This window comes from Tenebrio molitor, chromosome 5 (assembly GCF_963966145.1).
Source record: "Tenebrio molitor chromosome 5, icTenMoli1.1, whole genome shotgun sequence".
NCBI lineage: Eukaryota > Metazoa > Arthropoda > Insecta > Coleoptera > Tenebrionidae > Tenebrio > Tenebrio molitor.
In genome coordinates this window covers 24,014,560-24,037,354 of record NC_091050.1, presented here as the reverse complement: position 1 = coordinate 24,037,354, position 22,795 = coordinate 24,014,560, and the positions used below count along the sequence as shown (strand labels likewise).

The 22,795-nt window shown below is 31.9% G+C and overlaps 1 protein-coding gene across 2 annotated transcripts; it reads right to left on the bottom strand.

Annotated features, from left to right (window-relative positions):
• Positions 1-4,672: 4,672 nt before the first annotated feature.
• LOC138130716 (sodium- and chloride-dependent glycine transporter 1-like) lies at positions 4,673-22,781 on the bottom strand. 2 transcript variants are annotated; one of them, XM_069047340.1, is made up of 13 exons: positions 22,646-22,781; positions 22,426-22,554; positions 22,240-22,371; positions 22,029-22,183; positions 12,416-12,522; positions 12,098-12,365; positions 11,939-12,042; positions 11,533-11,770; positions 11,352-11,480; positions 5,437-5,637; positions 4,999-5,169; positions 4,850-4,949; positions 4,673-4,785 (listed from the first exon to the last, which is right to left on the bottom strand). In XM_069047340.1, the coding sequence occupies exons 2-13, from the start codon at positions 22,490-22,492 to the stop codon at positions 4,721-4,723; spliced, it is 1,737 nt and encodes a 578-aa protein (XP_068903441.1). In that variant the 5' UTR covers positions 22,493-22,554; positions 22,646-22,781; the 3' UTR covers positions 4,673-4,720. The 2 variants fall into 2 exon arrangements, with proteins under 2 accessions (XP_068903441.1, XP_068903440.1); XM_069047339.1 differs by having other exon boundaries at positions 22,426-22,757.
• Positions 22,782-22,795: the final 14 nt, after the last annotated feature.

The following is a 22,795-nucleotide window of genomic DNA, read 5'->3' as shown; positions in this document are numbered from 1 at the left end:
TCAATTTCAGTTCGGCCCATCGTACAAAACTAAATAATCACGGAATTAGAGCAAAAATAGGTTTATTAAATTTACCACGTGGCTTGCCAAGTAGGCTGACGTAATGTAAACCCAACAAACGTCAAACAGTAATAATTTTCAATAGACACCTTTTCAAATAAAGAAATTATTGAATGGGATAGACTTTGAAAAATATGCAGTTTTATTTCATAAACATAAAACAGGAAATCCTAATTACATCAAAATAAATAAAATTCTACTTCAACAATATTAAACTATTTTAATTATTTTTGAATTTTCATTTCATAAATTGTTCAAACTGTCTTCCATAGGCTGCAAAACTCTAACCAAGACGATCGTCGAACATTTTGTAACTGTCTAATGATTATAAAACCTTCTGGGCAAAAAATAATGTAATAAATTAAAAGTAACGAGCGATCATTTAAAAAATAAATCGAGATTGCTTTGGAGCCTATGCTATAGCATGGGTTGCCATAGGTAACACGCCGACTCGATTTATTTTTTAAGTGATCGCACCGTACTTTTTTTAAATTAATTCCGTAATTATTTTATTCTGTAGTATAAAATAAACTGAAATTGATTTATAAAATACTAATCTAATATTCTGCCAAATTTCACCTAAAAATTCATGCTAAAAAGCTTATTAACACGATCCAAAGTTTTTGTCATGTAAATCCCTATGTCCAGCGTTAAAAAAAAGGCATTGTATAATTTTAAATTAATATGAAATAGACAATATTGTTTGCACAACGACACTTACCTCAAGAAAAATTTTCCTCTCATTGAATGCAGATGATGGAGCCTTTTTTAAAAATTCTACAAGAATGAGTTTAACTAACTTCCATTATTTTTTGAATAAGCATGATGAAATTGTGTCCTAAGGTTTTTTAATTTCTTTTTTCTACTCCAGCTATTTTATTTGCAAAAATCATGTGACACTCAAATCAAGTTAGTTGTCACTTGTCAATTGACGTTTATTACTTTCGAATTTTATGTCTAAATTAACGTTTAATAAAGAAGTTACTTGTTTTATTTGTTTTGTTTATTTGATCGAAAAAGTATAGTAGCTATGCAACTCGTTTATAAACTTCTCTAGGCACTCGTTTATTAAACGCTCGCTCCGCTCGTGCCTAATAAAACTCGTGACCGAAATGCCGTTTATAAATCTTGCTGCATAATGTACTATTTCGTGTGTGTTTCCCGATATACATAACGTGAAACGTGATATTTAACTAAATATATAAACTTTTCAGTTTATACCTATAACTAACTTGAAATCTGTCAAAGATAACCTCAAAATTTACAATTAATTAATGTTTTTTAAGATTTTGCCCAAACGAATACAAACAACGGTAGGTATTCAATATTCGTGCGCTGTCGGTTTTCAGGTATTCGGCTGACGCCTCGTGCTTCAAACTTCGGCCTCATACCTGAAAACTGATGTGACAGCGCTACTTCATGTAATTTTTTTTCCATAAATTGGCAAAATTCAACTCTTTTTAGGAAATCGATTGGTTTAAGGTTTAAGGTCTTGAACCAATGTGCAATGGTACGGGTGAAACTTATTAGCCAGAATAATGCGGCTTACTGATGATTGACTTATCCCAATCTCTCTAGCTAAAGCATTTCGGCCTACATGGGGATTTTCCTCTATTGCTTGAATGACTGCAACTTCATTATCAGCGCCAGTAGCTGATCTTTGACGATTTCTTTTTATTGGGGGCCAATTTTCATGGCTTTTCTAAAATTACAAATGTTTTAGCGCATGGATGTTCCCTATTTGGAAATCGTCGTCTGTAAATAAGTGCAGCTTGCGCACCATTTTCTTATTCGTGTTTTCGTCTTTTGTGTACTATCGAATTCATGAAAAACTAGTACAGCAAAATTTTGTTGTAGGCGTATGATACATAAAAAAATTTTCACTAATGGCGGAAAAGATCGGTCAGGTCTTTAGGAATTCAACTAAAAAAAAAATCAATTATTTATTTCCGATGGTTCAAGAGTTATAAATTTGTTAATGAAGCCCTGCAATCTCGCTTTTTTGCAAAAAAGATGACATAGGTCAAAAACAATGACAGATAAGTGTTGACGAAAAGACGTTCTAAACTCAAAATTTAACGTAGAATCGAAATGTGAAGTCAAAATGAGGCCTTTTTATTTAAAAAAATAAAGATGGCGTCGATTTCCGGTATTTCCGGAAGTGCCACCATTTTGAAAATATTTCATTTGAACTTGGAGTAGTCCATTATAGTCAACTACCAATTTTCATATTAATATGATTTGGGGAAATCAGAAAGTTTCTAATGAACGGGCTACATGAATCAGCCTGTATAAAAAACTGCACTTATGTGTCAAAAATACTACTGTCAAACAGACACAAATTGACATAAATTGACAAATTAAATTTTCAGTTCACATTAGGTGAAATTTCATTTCCCGTTTTTTTTGAAGCCAACTGTGCCTACTCCGGCAAAATTGCCGTGCCGCCGGGTAGTGGAGGGAAATAACATAGTAACATAGTACGTAGAAACGTTACGCTACAACATTTTTGAAAAGTTGACATAACTACGACGTTTTGCTGTCCTAGTTTTTCATGAATTCGATAGTACAGTGCCGGCAAAAAAAGTTAGCCATCATTTAATAATTTAAATGTTAGTGTCATTAAACCATTAATTACACATTTGGATTTTGACGTGACAGAAAAGTGATGGCTAGTTTTTATTGCCGGCCATTGTACAGTTGCGGAATTAAAATTTCGGGGACTCTTGTCAAGTCATGATATAAACTCTAAAAAAACCTTTACGTTAATAACCTTATTTTTTACTCATTGTCATGTTTTTGTTTTTTTGGTATTCAAAAATTGACATTTGTGGCACAATAACGGGTAGGCAACATATCAAAGCGATGATTTAATTACACTCAGTGCAACTAACTGAAATCTGAAAATTCAAAATTGATTGGGTGACTGACACAGAAAAGTTTAATTTTTGAATGTCAGTCGTGATGACAGTAGAAGGTGCTTTACAGAGATTTTGTTGAAGTGACAGAAAAATAGTGCCCTAAATTTTAATTCCGCAACTGTATATTATGAAAAAAGTCTTCAAAAATTATGATTAGTTAAAAATGTGAAAACTGACATGACAGACAATAAGGGCCAGCAATCGTTGATTTAAATATTACTTTTTATAAATTTAGGAAGCTAGTAGAAACTATTGGAAATTGTAGTTTCGTTTGCATATAACGAAATTTTCATTGGAAGTCTTTCGTGACTAACACAGAATAATAAATCTTTTTCCTATTATGTGAAAATTGAAGTATTTTTTTTATAATCACCGTACAAATCCTTATGTGGTGAGTTTAGTTGAAAATATAGAAAACGCAGGCCAGATTAGTAAAATGAATCAGATCTAAACTAAAATTAAAGTCTATTGTTTTTTAATCTTTAACATTACATTAAACTATCTTCATGGTTAAAATTTCTAATTTTAGCATTGTGGAACTAAGATGTGTAAAGTGTAATGTTTGCAAAGTTATCTTGAAAGCCAATTTTAGCTGTCTGGCAAACATATTTTCCTTTTCCTTTGCACACATTACATTTTTTGTGAATCAATATGGATTTTCTCCTACTTTTTTTGTGGTGTAAATATAAAGTCGCGTTCATTGCTATCCGTTTATTGGATAAAAACTAAGGTTGAGACAGGTACCGTTTAGTACTTTGTGCTTTACATGGATGGCAGTTTTGATCTTCGTCTGCAGAGACTTTCTTTCAATCAATTTTTACATATTTTACATTTATTGCGATTTCATGTTCAGATAATAATCTTATTTGATGTGTTCGATATTTGACACTTTCACCACTAAAATTCTATACAGTTTACAATGCAATACTTAAACAGTATTGATTTCTTCTACAAACTAGGTAAATTATTACGCTTACAGTTTTTATCATATTCATATTATAGTGCAAACTAATATTTTGTAATTTAACTTAAATTCTTTCTGTTTATTATAACAAAATCACTCTAATGGTTCTTTATTTTAGTATATCTTCGACATGTACTTATAACAGATTTCTCTTTACCACACAAATACAAAAATACAGTTATTATAATTTTTAATAGGTATCTAGTAAAGGTTAACAGTATTAAAATGTCATATGATCAACAAAATATAGAGTTAACATGGATTATGAAAAATAAAATTGCTGAAAACTTGCGGCGTAACTAAATAAACAGTCTCTGAAAAATGCGACATTTACGGGAATGTTATTTAAAAAAGTGGTTTTCACTTGAAATTTACTTCCGAAATCGGAACGAAAACATTATATTGGATTTACTATTTCCTACATTGTTTGTTGAAGTTTCAGTAAAACATCTCTTCATTATCCTTGTTAGAATAGTTACGACATATGTTTTCAGAATATTGTTTTCCGTGGCCGTCCCTTATCTCTCTTTTGTTGATCATATTATATAATTAAACAAAATAAACACTGCGTCTTGTCTACTACGCAATGTTCATTAGGCAACATGAATTTACACAATTTTAGTTACATGGGAAAATTTAATTATTATTTACAAGGGTTCAAGTTAATTCGTTTCGTAAATTAATTACGCTAATTTAAAGGACGGTTTAAACCAAAACAAAAATTGCATTTATGTTTACATCTATTTTATTTAGTAATCAAAGTAATCTCTACTTTTCAGGTATCCATTGCAGTCAGTTGAATATATTGTTCGTGTAATGGATCGTTGTTAACTGCAACATCTAAACAGAAATAATATATTCATATATAAAGAAAACACTTCTTAATTGAGTCAGCTTGACTTACCATTTATTTTGTTATAATGGACTATTTTGAACCATTCTCTTCTGTATTCTTTATCAGCTGGACCCCAATCTAGAGTAGGTCTTGCGGCGGATTTTAACCTCTAAAAAATAATATAGGAATCTAATCGTATTAAATCCGTAAATACATACTTCGAAGAGATCTCCTTCTTCTAAATACAAAAGTCTGTATCCCATGTATAGTGGAATACAAATTATTGAAACTCCACAGGAACACCAGCCTAGTGTAATAGACCAGTCGGGATAAACTATCCCCCGGTATGTGATTCTCGTGTTAAATACAATTGTAGTAATAAATATAGACTATAAACAAAATTACATTTATCTTTTTATCTCCATATCTAAGAGTGAAATTATTTAATTTGTTTTTCAAATGTCTTAGCAAGGGTCATAGCAATTACCTAATTTGTTCACTGCCTTCTCTTCTTAGTAGAGATCATGCTTATGCAAATTTAATATTTAAAGTCTATAATATTGCAAAAATACAATTTAATAAGTATATTATTTTCGTAAATTGTTTTTCCAAAATGAGTGTGCTTACGTGTATACTGTAAAACTTTTTATACATACGGCAAGTATCACAGGATTAAATATCTTCCACGACAAAATCCACCACCAATGTATTTTTGTTTGGATCATAAACTCTAAATCTCTTACGAAATTATTAATGCCGTATGTCCATCCAATGATGAAAACTTCGACGAAACAAATAAGAATTACAGAAATGGATGCGGCATACCAATCGAACAACTGGAGAAGATACATTCCGCCCTGGAATTAAATTATTATCAATTATGTGCACTGTAAGCTCAGAAAAAACGTAATACATACAGGTGTCCCAGAGTTGCGAAAAAGCTCCATAACTTGTTTGTTATTAAAGATATCAACTTTTTCTTTATTTTAAATGATAGCTACGCTTCTACTGCATATTCCGAAAATATTGCGGCATATATACAGAGTGTCCCAATATTATAAAAACACTAAAGTTATGTTTTTTTAAATGGAAACTACCCAGTTTGATTTTATTTTTAAACTCTATGCTAAATTATGAATCAAATTTATACAGGTCGTTTTTATTTATCTGCCATCGTTTTTAATCAGTGGCGCTTTTTTTACTAAAATTTCGAATTGCAGGGGTCCCTTCGAAAATTCGTACCTTCCAAATCTTTGCACATAAATTAAAATGATTGACGCTGTTTGAGTTCTGAATGTTTGCTGCATCTGCTGAGTGTTTACTCAATAACCTGCTTAGTCGCATATGACTACTGTGATTTTTTAAACATAACGAACTAAAAATGTCAAAAACTAATTTTTTTCAAATAGCACCCCGTATTTATTATTGCACTGGTCGAAAGCTTTTTTGACAAGCTTTCGAACAATATAAGGTTTGTATAGTCGAATTTGAAAATCTAGGGTGCTATCCTAAAGTCGCTAAATTTGGTGCAATTTTTCCGTTAAAAAGACAATACAAAAATTTAGTAGGCCTAACAAAAGATAATCACACAATATGGTCACTCCATAAAGATGAATCAACCAACAAAACAGTGTTTAACAATTAAACATTTAATTATTTTAGTGATTTTTAGTGTTTTTAAGATAGCACCCTAGATTTTCACATTCGGCTATACAAACCCTATACAGCTGGAAAGCTTGTCAAAAAAGCTTTCGACCAGTGCAATAATAAATGCAGGGTGCCATTTGAAAAAAATGAGTTTTTGACGTTTTTAGTTTGTTATATTTAAAAATTCGCAGTAGGCATATGCGAATAAGCACGTTATTGAGTAAATACTTAGCAGATGCGGCAAACATTCAGGAATCAAACAGTGTCAATTATTTTAATTTATGTGGAACGATTTGGACGGTATGAATTTTCGAAGGGACCCCTGCACTATCTAGGGTGATATCTTAAAATCACTAAAATAATTAAATGTTTAATTGTTAAACACTGTTTTGTTGGTTGATTCATCTTTATGGAGTGACCATATTGTGTGATTATCTTTTGTTAGGCCTACTAGATTTTTGTATTGTCTTTTTAACGGAAAAATTGCACCAAATTTAGCGATTTTAGGATAGCACCCTAGATTTTCAGATTCGACTATACAAACCTTATATTGTTTAAAAGCTTGTCAAAAAAGCTTTCGACCAGTGCAATAATAAATACAGGGTACCATTTGAAAAAAATGAGTTTTTGACATTTTTAATTCGTTATGTTTAAAAAATCGCAGTAGGCATATGCAACTAAGCAAGTTGTTGAGTAAACACTCAGCAGATGCAGCAAACATTCAGAAATCAAACAGCGTCAATCATTTTAATTTATGTGCAACGATTTGGAAGCGCCAACGACCTGTATAAATTTGATTCATAATTTAGCATAGAGTTTAAAAATAAAATCAAACTGGGTAATTTCCATTTAAAAAAACATAACTTTAGTGTTTTTATAATATTGGGACACTCTGTATATATACCGCAATATTTTCCGAATATGCAGTAGAAGCTTAGCTATCATCTAGAAAAAAGAAAAAGTTGATATCTTTAATAACAAACAAGTTATGGAGCTTTTTCCCAACAATGGGACACCTGTATATTAATTTTTTAAATAAAAATCTGATTAAGGGTGTTTTGAACAATTCCATGAACGTTGGTCCAGTATAATCTGTTAAAGTTCCCAAAGCAATAAAATATCCTTGTCATAAGAATTTTGGATAAATAGGAAAACTAATAAAAAAATACGTATTTCTGCTAGATTAATTGAAACTTGTTGTTTTATAAAGTCATTATAAATGTTTGTCCCATCGCAGTTGGCGTTGAAAACCCACACAAATTTTGGATATGCCGCCAGCCTCGCAACGTTAGACAAACTGGTAGACAGATTTCCACTACCACCGGCAGCGCCACCTATCGGCGATACTAGTCTCATTCATATTATGAGGCTGCGGCACATTCAGCTACGTCACCAACGCCTATTGCGATGGGACTATACGTTTAATTATATGACAACCTCCCAATAACGTCGTTGAGCTGCACCCTTTTCGTTCAGTTAAATAAACGAATATTTTGTTGTAATATTAGAAATCAGTTAGGTACCTAGATTAAAAAACAAATTGAAGGTAAAATCCTTAAATGATTCATAAGCTACAACATGCAGAAAATCAATAAAATTTGTGACAAAGCACTCTTGATCAGATTTTTTTTTATTTGATAGTAGTGCAATGGTAATAATATGATAAAAAAAAGTTGGAAAATGGACAAATCAAAGGGAAGAAAATGTACATAAGTATTTGAAATATTTTTTCTGAAAAATAATAAACTGGTAATACATATTTGTAATTATTAACAGTTTCGTCTTTACGAAAGGAGGTAGACAATTTTTTTTTGACACATCAGAGAGAAACCAGAAAGAGTAGAAAAAGATGAATGAGATTAAGAATGACACTGAAAAACCAATATGAGAAAAAGAACCACAAAAAGAAACCATCATGGAGTAAATAAACAAGGAGTAAGCGTTCCTTGTTACCCATTATTACCCTCATTCGAATAAATCGCAGTATTAATAATTTATTTGTTAATCACAAAATAATTTTGTTTCTGCTAACCTAAGGAATTTCCCTTTAATTTGATTACAGAGAGGTATTTTTTTTTACCTGCTTAATGAGGTTGGATAATGTAAATAGCACATTTTAATATAAAACACATTTAAAAATTGCACGAAAATATAGAAGAATGTAGAGTTGGATTTTTTTTGTAAAAGAAGCCATGTCGTCATCGACGCACGAACCAATTTGTGTAAATTTCAGAATGCGCATGTGCAGCTGTAGATCATTAACATATTTTTTCCATTGGCGTCGTATTCTCATGATTTCCGGTGTCTTTTGTGTTATCTGAGTGATTGAAATTTGATTTTACAACTACTCTCTTTGTGGAAATTGAAGGCCGTAAGTATTGCTATCTTTACATATTGTATGATTAGCATTGTGAAAACACGTGACCAAAAAAAACCTCAAATATGATAGGATTTTCAATATACAGGGTGTCCCAAAAATGGCGTACTAACGGTGCACTACGGTGTAAAAGAGACTACCGTAAACGTCAGAAAAATGTTTAAAAAATTCTATTGGACTTATTTGCTGATTTGGCGGTCTTTGAAAGTGGCACTTAACAGGTAAATTATTTTGAAATATATGTATTAAATTGCAATGACAGCTACCTCTAATCGTACATATTCACAAAGTACAAGATTACTCACTACCAATATCTAATCCTGCACAATAGTGAAATTAGAAGCTTTGGAAATCGAAAAAAACATTTTAAATCTACTACGGTAACATTGCAAGGTAATGATGTACAAGTACATCTTTGTTTACATTGTATTACCGCTAATAATAAAAATAATAATTAATTTTTTTGTCTGAAAATTTTTTTCCATATTTTTTTCGTGTACATTTAAACATCCTGGATACGGTAGTAAGTAGTTAGTACGCCATTTTTGGGACACCCTGTATATACGCTACGCCACTGGCGGGGATACATAAGTGACGTCATAACAATTCTCGCGCAACTGCGATGACGACATGGCTTCTGTACAAAAAAATCCAACTCTAGTATACAATTTAATCTAATTTAATTTAAGTGTTGCGTCAAAAATTAAACCTTTAAAGCATTCTGCGTCATTCCAGCCCACGCGTATAAAGAAGAGTAGTTTTAATCGTGTTGATGGAAACAGTTTAATTAGACACCTGATTTATGCGTGATGTAATTATAGCAACTCATTTAAAAACCCTTTTACACATATGAATTAATTTGGTGGAGCTAATGAAAATAGCTTATAATTATTCATAGATAAAATTAACACATATGATGGTCAAAAAGTCACTGTAAAAGTGAAAATAAAATTTCAAAAATTAAATTAAAATTAGAAAAATAAATAAAAAACGGAGAAAATTTAAAAATTACATAAATAAGTACCGTAGTGTGTGAAAAGTAATAATAGGTTATATCATTAAGAATGGAAGTGAGTATTTTTGTGCTAAGCCCAGAGATTGAAGAAAGATACGAAATCGAGGTCGGCAACTGGGCGAAGCACAAAAAGACCTTCTACTCTGAATGATACACTATTTTATCTTCAATTCTCTTGTTGCAATCTTATTGGCAAAGTAATTGGTATATTGGTATACATATTAGTAAAGTCAACTAAAGTTTAAAGTTTACTTTTAAACGTTGAACGGCTATCTTGCTCTTTTTGATTTTGACATCTATCATTCATGCACATGGGCGACTCGTGTTACACCATAGTGGCATCGGTTAAATATTGGGTAATAATTTTGTTATTTCGCTTTTTTAGAGGTTTTTTTACAGGGATAATTTAAGGATGAACTGGAGTAACATTGAAAAATGGCGAAATTTGCTTAAAATTGGTACAATAGTCCTTTCATCCATTCTAAATTACTGTGCCAAATTTAAAAAAATTTGGTCGAGGAATTTTAAAGTTATTACCTTTTAAAGTTTCGGGTGTTCTTATGAGAAATGGAGCAATGGACGCATAAAAATTGATAAAAAAACATATTTCAAAAAGGCCAATTTTTCTTAAATTTTTCACACATAAAGTATCGATGTCGTAGAATTTTCTAATGAATTTACAAAAAAAGTTGGTCGAGGATTTTCCTTGTAATCGCTAATTACATGTGGAAAAACACATGTGTATCTGTTTTAATTTCAATAAAAGTGAACAAAATGCATATAATTGACGTCGGTATGCAACATTACACTCATATCGCACGTTTTACTGCAGTTACGTTAAGAACTTTAACAGAAATCAATGAAAATTGAAATTCAGTGTGCTTTTGTTTACTTTCACGTACAGTCTTAGTCAAAAGATTGTAAAATCACATGTAAGTAATTATCTAAATATCAAGAAAATAAACACAAAATTTACTTGCAACTCATTACAATTCGTTTCCAAAAATTAAAAACTATTTTTTCAAATATTGATTTCTCGTAATAAACGTATCATAGCATTATAAGAATTCCGCAACTTTTTGCTGAGATTGTTACTCCAGTTCATCCTTAATTATTAAATATTTCGTGTAATTATTGATATATAAATTTGCCTCGGTCGAGCCGCCTGTGGACATTTCAACTCCTAGGATTTGAAGTGTTTCAAGTCCGGTTACAAAAAAAGCCACTATAGAAATACACAAAGGCACGATTTTCGATTTATACATACTTTATCTAAATTTATTTTTGATTTTTATTGATGGCACTAGTGACCTTTCGTATAACGTGCTTTTAGTAATACTAGTAGAGTATTTGAGTATATCAGTTATACGTAATTCATTGTTTATAAATAATACTACATTTACAAAACCTGTCAAATGCCTTTAAATAATTTAAATTTTTCAAATTATTTATGACAGTTGACGAGAGACGTCCTCGACTCCACTGGGACTGTATTGTAATGTAGTTAACCTTACCAACCTCAGGAAACTTACATTTGTAACAAACAAGAACGAGAAAACCATCATAACGCAACACGAAACGAGCGTCACCAGCATTTTGTGCCGCCTCAGGCTAGGATATTCATCGATCACGCTGGAGATGATGGCCTCAATTTGCACAAACTGCAACAATTGGAGAGTGTTAGCGCGCGCCAAGTCCATAAATCCTACTTACACAACTGTCCAGTCCGAGGAAGAACAGCATTAGAAAGAACAGTATCGCCCAGACGTGAGGCCAAGGTAGCATCGTTATTGCTTCCGGGTATGTGACGAAAGCCAGTCCGGGTCCGCCTGTTGCCACTGTTGAAATCGGCAAACCGGTCTCGTGAGACATAAAACCGATAACGGAGAACACTACGAAGCCTGCAAAAATGCTCGTACCGCAATTCAAAATCGGCACCAGGATTGAATCGCTGAAATCCACCAGAACATTTCAGGATGTTTACTTTTGATATGAAATCATTTCCGGATGTTAGAGGGTCAAAGGTTTCATAATTTATGAAACTCGAACTCTGAACATCCAGAAAAACTCATGACCGATGAGAAATATCAGTTCTCATTGGAAAATTGATTCAACTCACAGTTGATTGTTGTTCCTGAAATCATTATAACTCGCCATATTCACGATCCCTCCCCATCCGGGACCCAGGGAGAAAAATATCTGACAAGCAGCGTCGGCCCACACCTGAAACTCCCCCAATATAGACACAAAGCAAATAATGCGGGGGGGAGATGTTGACCTTTAGGTTCGTAAGTTGATGCCATTGAGGATATATGTAAAAGAAAACTCCGTCCCATGCTCCGGGCAATGTTAGGCCTCTTATTAGGAGAACAAATAGAATGAAAAAGGGAAAAGTGGCGGTAAAATAAACTACTTTTCCGACGCTTTTCACGCCTTTCATTATGCAAAGGTAGGTGATGGTCCAAGCTATCACGTTACATAATAACAGGGGCCAGACTATACCGCCTTGGTCCTCTATGCTGTCTGATATCTGCAAAATGTGGTAACTAAAAGAATTCTACTTTAGAACGAACTATACGCAAAAGTTAAAACTAACTGGAAAAATTCATCGGCGGGGGTCTTCATCCGATTTTCAAACGTCTCGTTCTGATGGGAGAGAAAGGTTTCGTTTGCGTTACTTCTAGCAGCATTCTGTCCACCTAACTGAAAATAACAACTTGTGAGTACCACAATACAAGTTGGCCAGACTTAATCTGAAATAATTATAAGTGAACAAAGTTTTCCACAATAAATAACAATTTTTGAAATACCGCAATAAAAGTTTTTATTTGTTTGCCAAGACATTTCAGCTTGTTTTTGCTCAGAATCAGAGAGTTCAGCCATTTATATATGTTTTTTTTTAAGCCCGGAGGACACATTTTTACAAGAGTACGTATTGTTGTGGTAACATTTTTAAAGCAAATCAAGATATTTACCTTTGTCACAGAGTCAATAACATTAATAAAATACACAATTACTGGAGTTGAAATTCAAAGTAAAACAATCAGTTTAAAACATTAAACCGTCGTTTAGGATTTATATTGCAGATTGAGAATTTTTTTGAAATTTGATTTGGTTATTTTACGATTCATTTAAGCTGTTTTATTCCTTTATCGTTAATATGCTTCATATTCATACCACCAACACAGCCAACTTTTCATTAAAATGAATTATAAAACGACCATAAACTGAGGATTTACCTAACACTAACGTTTTAATCGTTTTTTTAATTATCCATATAAATTTATTAAAACCCCAGCAAGACGTAAACTTTAACTTTAAAAACTGATTAAAAATTCTTAGGTCTATTATATTTTTAAAAATAGTACGGGGTGATCAAGAAGGACTGTTTAAGTTGGTGACACTGGATCGTATTTTAAATCGTATAACAGGAGTAACTTCCGGCTGTTGGTGGCTTGTCGTTGTTAATGCTATACCTATATCAGATATTTGTCAAATAAACCAACAAAACATATCCAGTTGCAGTGTTATAAATAACCGAATTAAAAAAATTTCTTAATTGTACTGCCAACTTAAACAGTCCTTCTTGATCACCCGGTATTTTCCAGGGATTATTTCCGTCATGTGTTTAGCAACCAATTGCGTCACAAATATTGACCAAAGTTATTTTTCCTAACAATTTAATTTGATCTATAAATTTATTGATTCTAGTGAAAATTAAGTCATACACAGTGTATATAAATGGCGCATAATATTTGCATCACATGATTTTGTCTTAAAATACAAGCAAAAAACGCTAGTACCAACTTACTCTTCTCATGGAGTTATTAACAGTTAAACTAGGAAATTTGCTTCGATTGTAGAGAACTAGTACCGAGCGATCATTTAAAAAATGATGCGTTTGTTTTCATTCTATTCAGGAAATAATCAGCCGTATACCCCTCGTGCAAAATTTTAATATCGGCAATTTTTTTGCTAATGAACTCAAACATCCATAAATTATTCGGTCAGAAGACCAATTGTTAGCAAATAAAAGCCCTCGACTTCGTCTCGTGCTCTTATTTGCTAATAATTGGTCTTCTGACCTCATTTATGGATGTTTTCATTCATTAGCAAAAAAATTTCCTAGTCACAGTCATGTTATTAAGCTTGCGGCACATTCAACAAAGCCACCAACGCCTACTACGATGGGACAATCATTTATAATGATCCTGTATATGCATGCATGCATATGTATATGCAACAATTTAAATTTGATCTACAAATTTATTGATTCTAGTGAAAATTAAGTCATACAGAGTGTATATAAATGGCGCATAATATTGGCATCACATGGTTTTGTCTTAAAATACAAGCAAAAAACGCTAGTACCAACTTACTGTTAATCCTCTTCTCATGGAGTTATTAACAGTTAAAATAGGAAATTTGCTTCGGTTGTAGAGAACTAGTATTAATAACACATAATTTAACAAGTAAAATAAATATTCCAGTACTAATTTTACCATTTTGATTATTAGTTTATTTGTTACAAAAATACAAACTCTTAGCTGTTCATAAATTTTCAAGCTACTCGTATTGTAACATTGCAACTAAGCTAGAGTGATTTTTCAAACTTGAGTAACACTAACGTAGACGAGTGTTGAAATCATCCGAGTCAGTAATAGCCATTACACACGAGTAAAATACGATACTGTTCTACGGGCCGGTTGCACCATCGTGAATTAAATTTAACTACAGATTAAAATATACGAAAATGTTGTTATAACAATAGGTAAGTAAAGTAACGAAGCATTTTAACCTACAGTTAACTTTAACTGGCGTTGGTGCAACCGGCCCTACGTCGTACACATTTTATAATTTTCATCATTTATTTTCTTTTTTAACAAAAATTGTATACAATTTCGTCAGGAATGACATTTCACAGTTTGAATATAGCTTGATGTTGTTTCAAATGGAATTTTGTTTAGTCCAAACCCGCACGGTGATGGGTTATTAGTATTACTTACGACCGTGGCTACTACTACTTAACAGTAATAATTATTCATATTATTCAACCAGCGAGTAATGACATCTACTATTTTCGAAAAAGAAGTTTGTGGCATTAACCATGTGCAAGTGCTGTAATCATCCGAGTAAGTAATAGACATTACACTTGAGTGGAATACGATACTTTTTATGACATACCTACACATTTCACTGCGAAAAATCATTTCTTATTCTTTTTAATGCAAAAGAAAAGTATATATACTCGTAAATTATGGCATTTGAATATTATTACGACATATGAATGTGACGCTGCATGATTTTCTATGATTTTTAAATGCAAGTTTGCGATTGGTCATAAGACGTGAAGTCACTGCTCACGGCGGTGATTGATGGATAGCTTTACTTAACAGTAATAAATAATAATGAATCTATTATTTAATAGAAGTAGAAATTTGTTGTTTATTGTACGAGTGTGGAATGTGGCATATTAGTCAGAAAAGGGCGAGTGGCTAATTTTATTGATGTCTAATATGCATGCAGTGCAATCAATATTTTTTTCACTTTTAGTCTTAGACGACGTCATTATTGACTCTCGAACTGGACCCAGAAGTATAATTTCTCTCCTACTAGTTTTTTCGTATCCCACCTCCACCCGGCGGCACGGCAATTTTGCCGGAGTACATACACTATTACGGATAATACTATCAAGTAATAGTGCAGTGCTTATCAACATAATTACCGGCGTCTCGCCTCCACATTTTGACTTTTTTGTGTTTTATGTTCTGTGTCAATGTTAAGGAATTTCCTCACGATGTGACATGAGTATAATAATATACCTTTTTGAATTTCAACCACCAATGTATTCTCTAAGTCCAAAATTTTTAAATTTTTAAAAAGAGATTGCGGTACTATTCCTGTTGCTGAAATTATAAATGGTAAAATTGAAATTTTTTCTAAACACCAAAGATTTCTCATAGCAACGGAGAGTTCTAAATATTTATTAATTTTTGTATTATATGTCTGTGTTATATTGTGTGAATTTGGAACAGCTATATCTAAAAGATATGCTTGCTTTTGTTGTTTATTTAAAATAATAATGTCTGGTCTGTTATGCTGAATGTGAATGTCAGTTAAAACTGTCCGATCAAAATATAATTTGTAATTGTCATTTTCTAAACAACTTTCTGGTTTATAAATGTAATGTGGTTGTGTATCCTTTAATAAATTGAATTTAACTGCTAAATTCATGTGTATAATTTTTGCGAATATATCATGACGTTTTTTATATTCGCTTTGAGCCAAAACGGTGTAATAATTTTTTATTATTAACCAGTGGTTAATAATGAACAGCCGTCACCTAGCAACGAAAGATTTTCTTTGATTTCATTGGTTAACGTAGACAGGCGATTTTCAATTTTCATAGCAACCGTTGAAAAATGAGAACTCGGATCGTCGCATCGGACAAAATAATTTAATTAATAATTATTGTTAGAAAGGGTTTTAACGTATCTAGTAGTGAAAAAAATAATATACATATACGCCACGGTAAAGAAGACACTTTTAAGCCTCGCTTCTTTATTAATAAACTACCTCGGTTTAAAAAAATGTATTCTCTACCTTGGTGTATAATTATTATTATTCAACACCTCATAAATATTTAAATTATTTTCAATTTTTCGTATTTTTTTTTAGACTTTTAAACATTAATTGTATAACAAGTTGCTCGGCACAAACGAATAAACCTATAATAATAATTTTTTGGTGACTTTCTATTATTCTTTCACTAGTGTGTAGTGGCGAAGATTATTTATTTGAAATTACAATTAAAATGAGTAGGCGTTGGATAAAATATTTCGTTTTTGTTTTCATTTATTTATTTATTTATTTATTTATTTTCGCTATTGCATCGTTTGAAAAATAAGAATGACGGCAAAATTGACCTTCTAATTTTATCAATATTTTCTTTTGTAAAAATACCTTTAAACCGCCTAGTGGCTGATGTAAGATTTGAAAATTTAAAATGTCTTTTTAAAATGGTTAATAACCGCTTGCTATAAATGTCTATATTCTTTTTTCTTAGATTCATTCATTTCCCATTGCTTTTTATACGATAATACAGGGTGTTATAGAAGTCTACGTAGAAAATTTAACTAAACTCCGTCCAGCGAGAGATTGGGAGAGTTTAAATTGTAGGCTTGTAACCCAACACTAAAAAATTCACTAGAATACAATACAAACAAATTTAATAAAATAAATTATTGTGATGGTACCTTTGAAATAATTTCGCGGGCATTGTAATCCTACGCCAATTTATGCTGTCACAGCAAATTGTCAAATTTCAGCTGTTGTCGTTGCCGCTGTCATTTTGAATCGTCAACACTGTGTGTGGTTTATTTGCTCTTTCGTCTTCGAGTGAGGTATTTTGTTGTGTTTAAAACTTCTTAATTATCTGGGATAAGTTAGTTTGTTCGTTTGTATTGACTAAGTTCTATATTGTTAACCTCCGAGTAATGTGTGTTTTGTTCGTTATTTCTTGCTTAACTATTTTTTTGTGGTGTTTAAACTTTCCAAGTTTTTAAGATTAGATAGTTTGTTGTTTTAGTTTGTTTCTGTTCTATAGGTTTTCTAGTGTTTACCTTCGAGTGCCGATTTTAAGTGACATTTCTATTTATAAACATGAATCCCTTTAGTGATATCACGAACAAAATCTAGACTGATGCAAAGGTATGAAGATAATATTTTTAATTTAATTATATTGCTTTAAAACTGTTTTGTAGGCAACCCGAAGCTATTTGACTATAGCTGGCAACCCAGCAGCCCAGAGGATGATGCAAGTGCTTATTCATTTTTCATAAATGAAAAACTTACAACTGAAAGTCCACTGGAGGTTGCTTTTCATACCTTATAACACAAAATGGTATTATATCATAATTTTATTGACATCATCATTGATTAGGTCAGATTAGTCAAAGGTTAAAAGTATTTTTCTTGAAGGTCACTGCGAGATGCTTAGGAAACACAGTGTCAAAGTGTAAAGATGGTCCAACTAAAACATCATCAAGAAAGTTGACGAGGCAGCAACCCAGAAGAGTTACAGCAGACTTGCATTGCAATATTAAGCAAGAAGTTCATCTTGTACTCAATGATATGATGCAGAGCAGTAAGACAAGGGTTGTACTGTAAAGCTAGTTTTTTTTTTCAATGAAATATTTCTTTTTTAAATTTTCAGTCTTCTATCGCCACAGGCTCTTCTTATGTTTATTCAATAAGTTAATAAAGTTAATATTCTAGAATATATTTTAATATGTCAAATTGAATTCGGACTGGCGCACGATAGTCGGTCATTCAGACAAATGTCTGCAGGAAGTCTCAGGATTTAATTTAAATTAACCTTGACCATTTTTGTTTTATGTTTATATTACGTATTATGTCTTAAGCATACTCGAGCAGCACTGTCCATAATTTTGTGTAAGTCAGAAATTTAATTTGAAATTAACCAGTTACTGCAGGTGAAAACAAGAACGTATTTGATTTTATTTATTTGAAAAATTAAATACAGGCGTCCTTCAACCCAAGGAATTGTTTTATTTTAACTCCTAGCCCCCTGAGAAGTTCCCCATATTATTTTGCTTCACGAACTGATCTTCCGCTATTTTGAACACAACAATTTCGTAGACATTTCACAACCAGCAAAATTAAGTCGTTTGATTTCGCATTGATATAAATTTGATATATAAACGATCTTGTTTTACTTTTAAATATTCTTGAGGCAAGTAGTTATCAAGAGTACACGTCTTCGTGTAAAATACTACAACTGTATATTTTCATTCATTTTATCTCTTATTCGTTAAGGTACTTCATTAATTAGAGGATAATTTCAGGGCAGAAAATGTTAGATACTGCTTGAAGGATATATTTCAAATTTTACGCGCGCTAGGTACTACTTTCTCTGCGTAGAATTTAGTGATTTTTATGTCAACCAATCTCTCGCTGGACAAACTATACCAATACTGCTCGTCAAAATAAGCAAAATTAATATTTTTCCGAAAACCTCCATATCAAAGTTAAAGTAAGTTGAACTATTTAAACATAACCCATATTCGCCTATTTCTCAGCACGTTCATTGAAAGCTAAGCAAAAAAAAGTTACTCGAGTAAAATATTCGAATAAAAAACAATAAAAAAATGTAAACATCAATAACTTATCTAATTTCAACACCGTATACGTTAAGGTAGGTTAGTAGTAAGTTTGCTGACCTGACGTGATAAAAGCGCTATAATAAGTGCTCAAAATATCTTCCTTCATTGTCGACACAGGCTTCCGCAAGTGCTAGATCACTAGCACCATTGGATTTTCACGAATAGTTACGGCCACTTGGACGCAACAGCAATTAGTTCTTCGACGGTGTTCATTAGATATGCGTACACTGTTGCATATATTGCCACAGGAAAAAAATGTACTAATTCAAATCCGGTGACCAAGTTGGGCACAAAATGAATCCGTAGGAACCGCTCCAAAATTATTGTTAATTTAATTATGAATATCTACCTAAATACGACATATGACATCGTGTAGCCGAGGAAACATCATTCCAAAGGTTATTTAAAATGTTTCGAAGGAAATTTAAATACGCGACGCCATTTATTGTACTCGTAAACCTGCCGTGAAATATGAGGTACAAATATACCATCACCTCCGACTGTTTTTGTCAATACATTAGTTGAAAATTACTCTTGAAACGTGGATTCATATGATCGTTTATGTGGAAACATTCACACCTACAGCAAGTCTTCGTGTACTGAAAGCTGGCTTTTCTTAATATTAGAATATTAAGTTACCTACAAAAAAGCAGTAACTCTCTGATATAAATTTCATTACGAGTCTAACATGTAAAACCATATCGTGAATCAAATCAACCCGTTACAACGGTTCCGGTGTATCCGGTGTTTCCTGCATATTCACAAGATTCTCTACCTTCTGGGCCAGTTCCTAAACACTTGATTTGAAGGCGCAGATTCTTCTAATATGTACTCACATTCTCACGAATTTATTACGACAAAAAGTTCGTTTGACGGATATTCGAGTGGTAACAAAATGTCGTTACTACTCGAATTAAAAGTAACTTCAATAATTTAATCTGCATTTTCAATTTACATTTTCTGTTATTCGTCTATTCGAAATCCATCATGGTTCGCCAATGCAAATTGTTAATTCCGATATAAACCAAAGTGCCAAATACGAAAATGGTAACAAAAACTTTTAATTATAACAATGTTTAGGTGTTAATATCTGCACATTCAAATAAGTATATTACGGAGTCTTACACAAAAATAATTATTTTCTGTAATTAACGGCTGATGTGTTCTAATTTACAACAAACTACTGCTTGTTTTCATTTGGGTTACTTCATGATATAGTGAAGAAGATTCAAATAGAAACTGACAAAGATTTTTTTTTGAGTACATGTAAAATGTCAGACAGCGGCTCTTACAAGAAGTCGCAAAAGTGGTACGAAGACCTTCCTAGATTGTACTAACGTATTGTTGTATTATAGAAATCATTGTGAAAAATTTAATCGGTAAGAGAATTCGCCAATTTAAGTAATTTTTTTCATAACAATTTTGCAAAAAAGCCATCCTTTAGCAAATATAAAATTCAAAATATTTAGTACGGTCTAGCAAAAAATTACGGCTCTTACTATAAACTTCATCGTCGTGGGTAGTAGTCATTATACGCTATTGTAACACTTTTTCTACGACGTACAAAAATCATCATTTTCCCTATCAGAATTAATTTATTTTTTCTTTTTAATTAAAAAAGTCATATGCAGATACGTGTTTGTTGAAATTTCAAAATATCTGTGACATGAATATTTTGCTGTATTATACATATGTAGCAATTTAATACGGGATGATTTGCAAATGCAATTACAACCCGTAGAGTAATGAGTCATTACTCATGGCCGTGGGTAATAAATATTTTTTTTTAACAGTTAATATCATTTTTAAATCATATTTTAGTTATTTACATAATTAGTGGGATAAAAGCAATATTACAGGACTCGAGTATGAAGATTGCAGATGACGAGGGCCTGAGCCCGAGTTCATCTGTAATCACACGAGTTTCCTGTAATATGCTTTAGCCCACGTGTTATGTACAAAATTTTATCTAAGACCGCCCCAAATTAAAAAAATAAATCTTTTCTATTGATTTTCACCAGTGAAATAATTGAGTTTCATTACCGCACTCAGTGGGAAAAGAATTTACTCAAAATTAGTGGGATAAGTATCATTTATCCCACGGGATTAGATAAAAAAATTTAAATAATATTTCATACACTAGTAAAATGACATTTCGTCCTCTGGAAAAAACCTTTCTGTATTTTCCATAAAACTATCACTAACAATGCGGTTGTTGATTATAAGATTAGACACTCCTATATTTTATATTGTTCAATAAAGCAGCATGTTATTAATTGAATTATTAGTACCTAGATAATTGTTGCAAATGTTGTGCAATTGTCGTGTTAAATATTTCTTATATTTTAAGTAATAAAGTTAGGATCACAAAATTAGATTAACACAAATTTTGTAAAAACAAGTTAAAAGATTAGGTGATAAATTTCATCAGCTTTCGACATAATTAATTGGTGTTTTGCATAAAAATTTCCATTCATTTTTGCTAAAAACACATCTATACTTAATACATTCATATATGCTTCATAAAAAGGTGTGCAAATATGCATAGTTATGATAATTTTCTTACCTTACGATTATCACGCACAATTAGAAACAAGTGCACATGCGCAGAGATATTTTAAAATAATTTATTCATGAAAGCAAATTGAAATTATCAGACGATATGGATTAAAAAAAAATTGTAAATCTTTTTATGATGCTTGCTAATAACTTTTTAGCACTTTCTGTTAATAAATTTCACTTGTCTATTTATTGAATGTTGACAAATTTTAACGAGCACATATATGTATTACCACATAAATGTCACCATGTTACATAAAAACAAATTACTGAGTACTGATAACCTACAAATCTTTCCAAGAGAAGGTTATCATTTACACTGAATGATTTAAAATGTTGGTAACCGCTGTTTCAGAGTGCAGTGTTCATCGGTTAAATTAGTTTTTGACTGATCACAGCATTTTAATCATTTCAGGTATCTCTGTTATTTTTTATGACTATATAGCATTATAAATGATACTTTACCTTAACGCAATGATCAGTATTCCACGAATTGTCACAGTCGATCCACGGTAACTTTGCACGAAAACAATTTGCCAAGAATAGTAACGGATATGCTATGATGACGTTATAGTATGCGGTGCAAATAATATTTACAATAATGATTGCAAATCCAGCTCCTAAAATATTAGTGTGTTAAGCATAAGTATTAAGATTTCGGTTTTAGATTTGGTACCTTTAAACAACGGAGAAATTCTAAATATAGTTATACATCCAGTGCTGGCAAATTGTCCTAATGAACTTTCCATAAAAAACAGAGGAATGCCGCACAAGAACAGCATCAACAGATATGGCACCAAAAAAGCACCTGAAAGAAATATGATTTTGCGGTCAGATTAATAATAAATAGTTTTTGACTCACCTCCTCCATTCCTGTAGCACAAATAAGGAAATCGCCAGACATTGCCTATTCCTATGGCGTATCCCATGCACGACAGGAGAAATTCGTATTTGTTCGCCCAGTTACCGCGATTTTCATCTTGAGATTGAACTTTGTCAATAGACATCGCATTTGATTTGATAGCCAAAAAATATGGTAATGTAAATGCCAAGGTTGGTCTTGCTACGTGTCTTCTACTTACAACTATGGACAGTCTCCCTAAGTTGACCAATTATTTTATCAGAACCATAATTGGCGTATTAGCTCGGTTACAACGTCGAACCCACTTTACGATGGTTGCTCTATGTATGCATTAATATTTTAAACATATTGTTTGCCATAAAGAATGTCA

Bases quoted from the DNA above. Each gene is read 5' to 3' on its own strand.
- LOC138130716 (XM_069047339.1), bottom strand. From the start codon at position 22,570: ATGTCTATTGACAAAGTTCAATCTCAAGATGAAAATCGCGGTAACTGG. The intron at 12,043-12,097 runs GTCAACATCTCC...GGGGAGTTTCAG, and splicing joins ATCAACTTACGAACCTAAAG to GTGTGGGCCGACGCTGCTTG. The intron at 4,950-4,998 runs GTATGTATTTAC...ATTATTTTTTAG, and splicing joins AAGAAGGAGATCTCTTCGAA to AGGTTAAAATCCGCCGCAAG.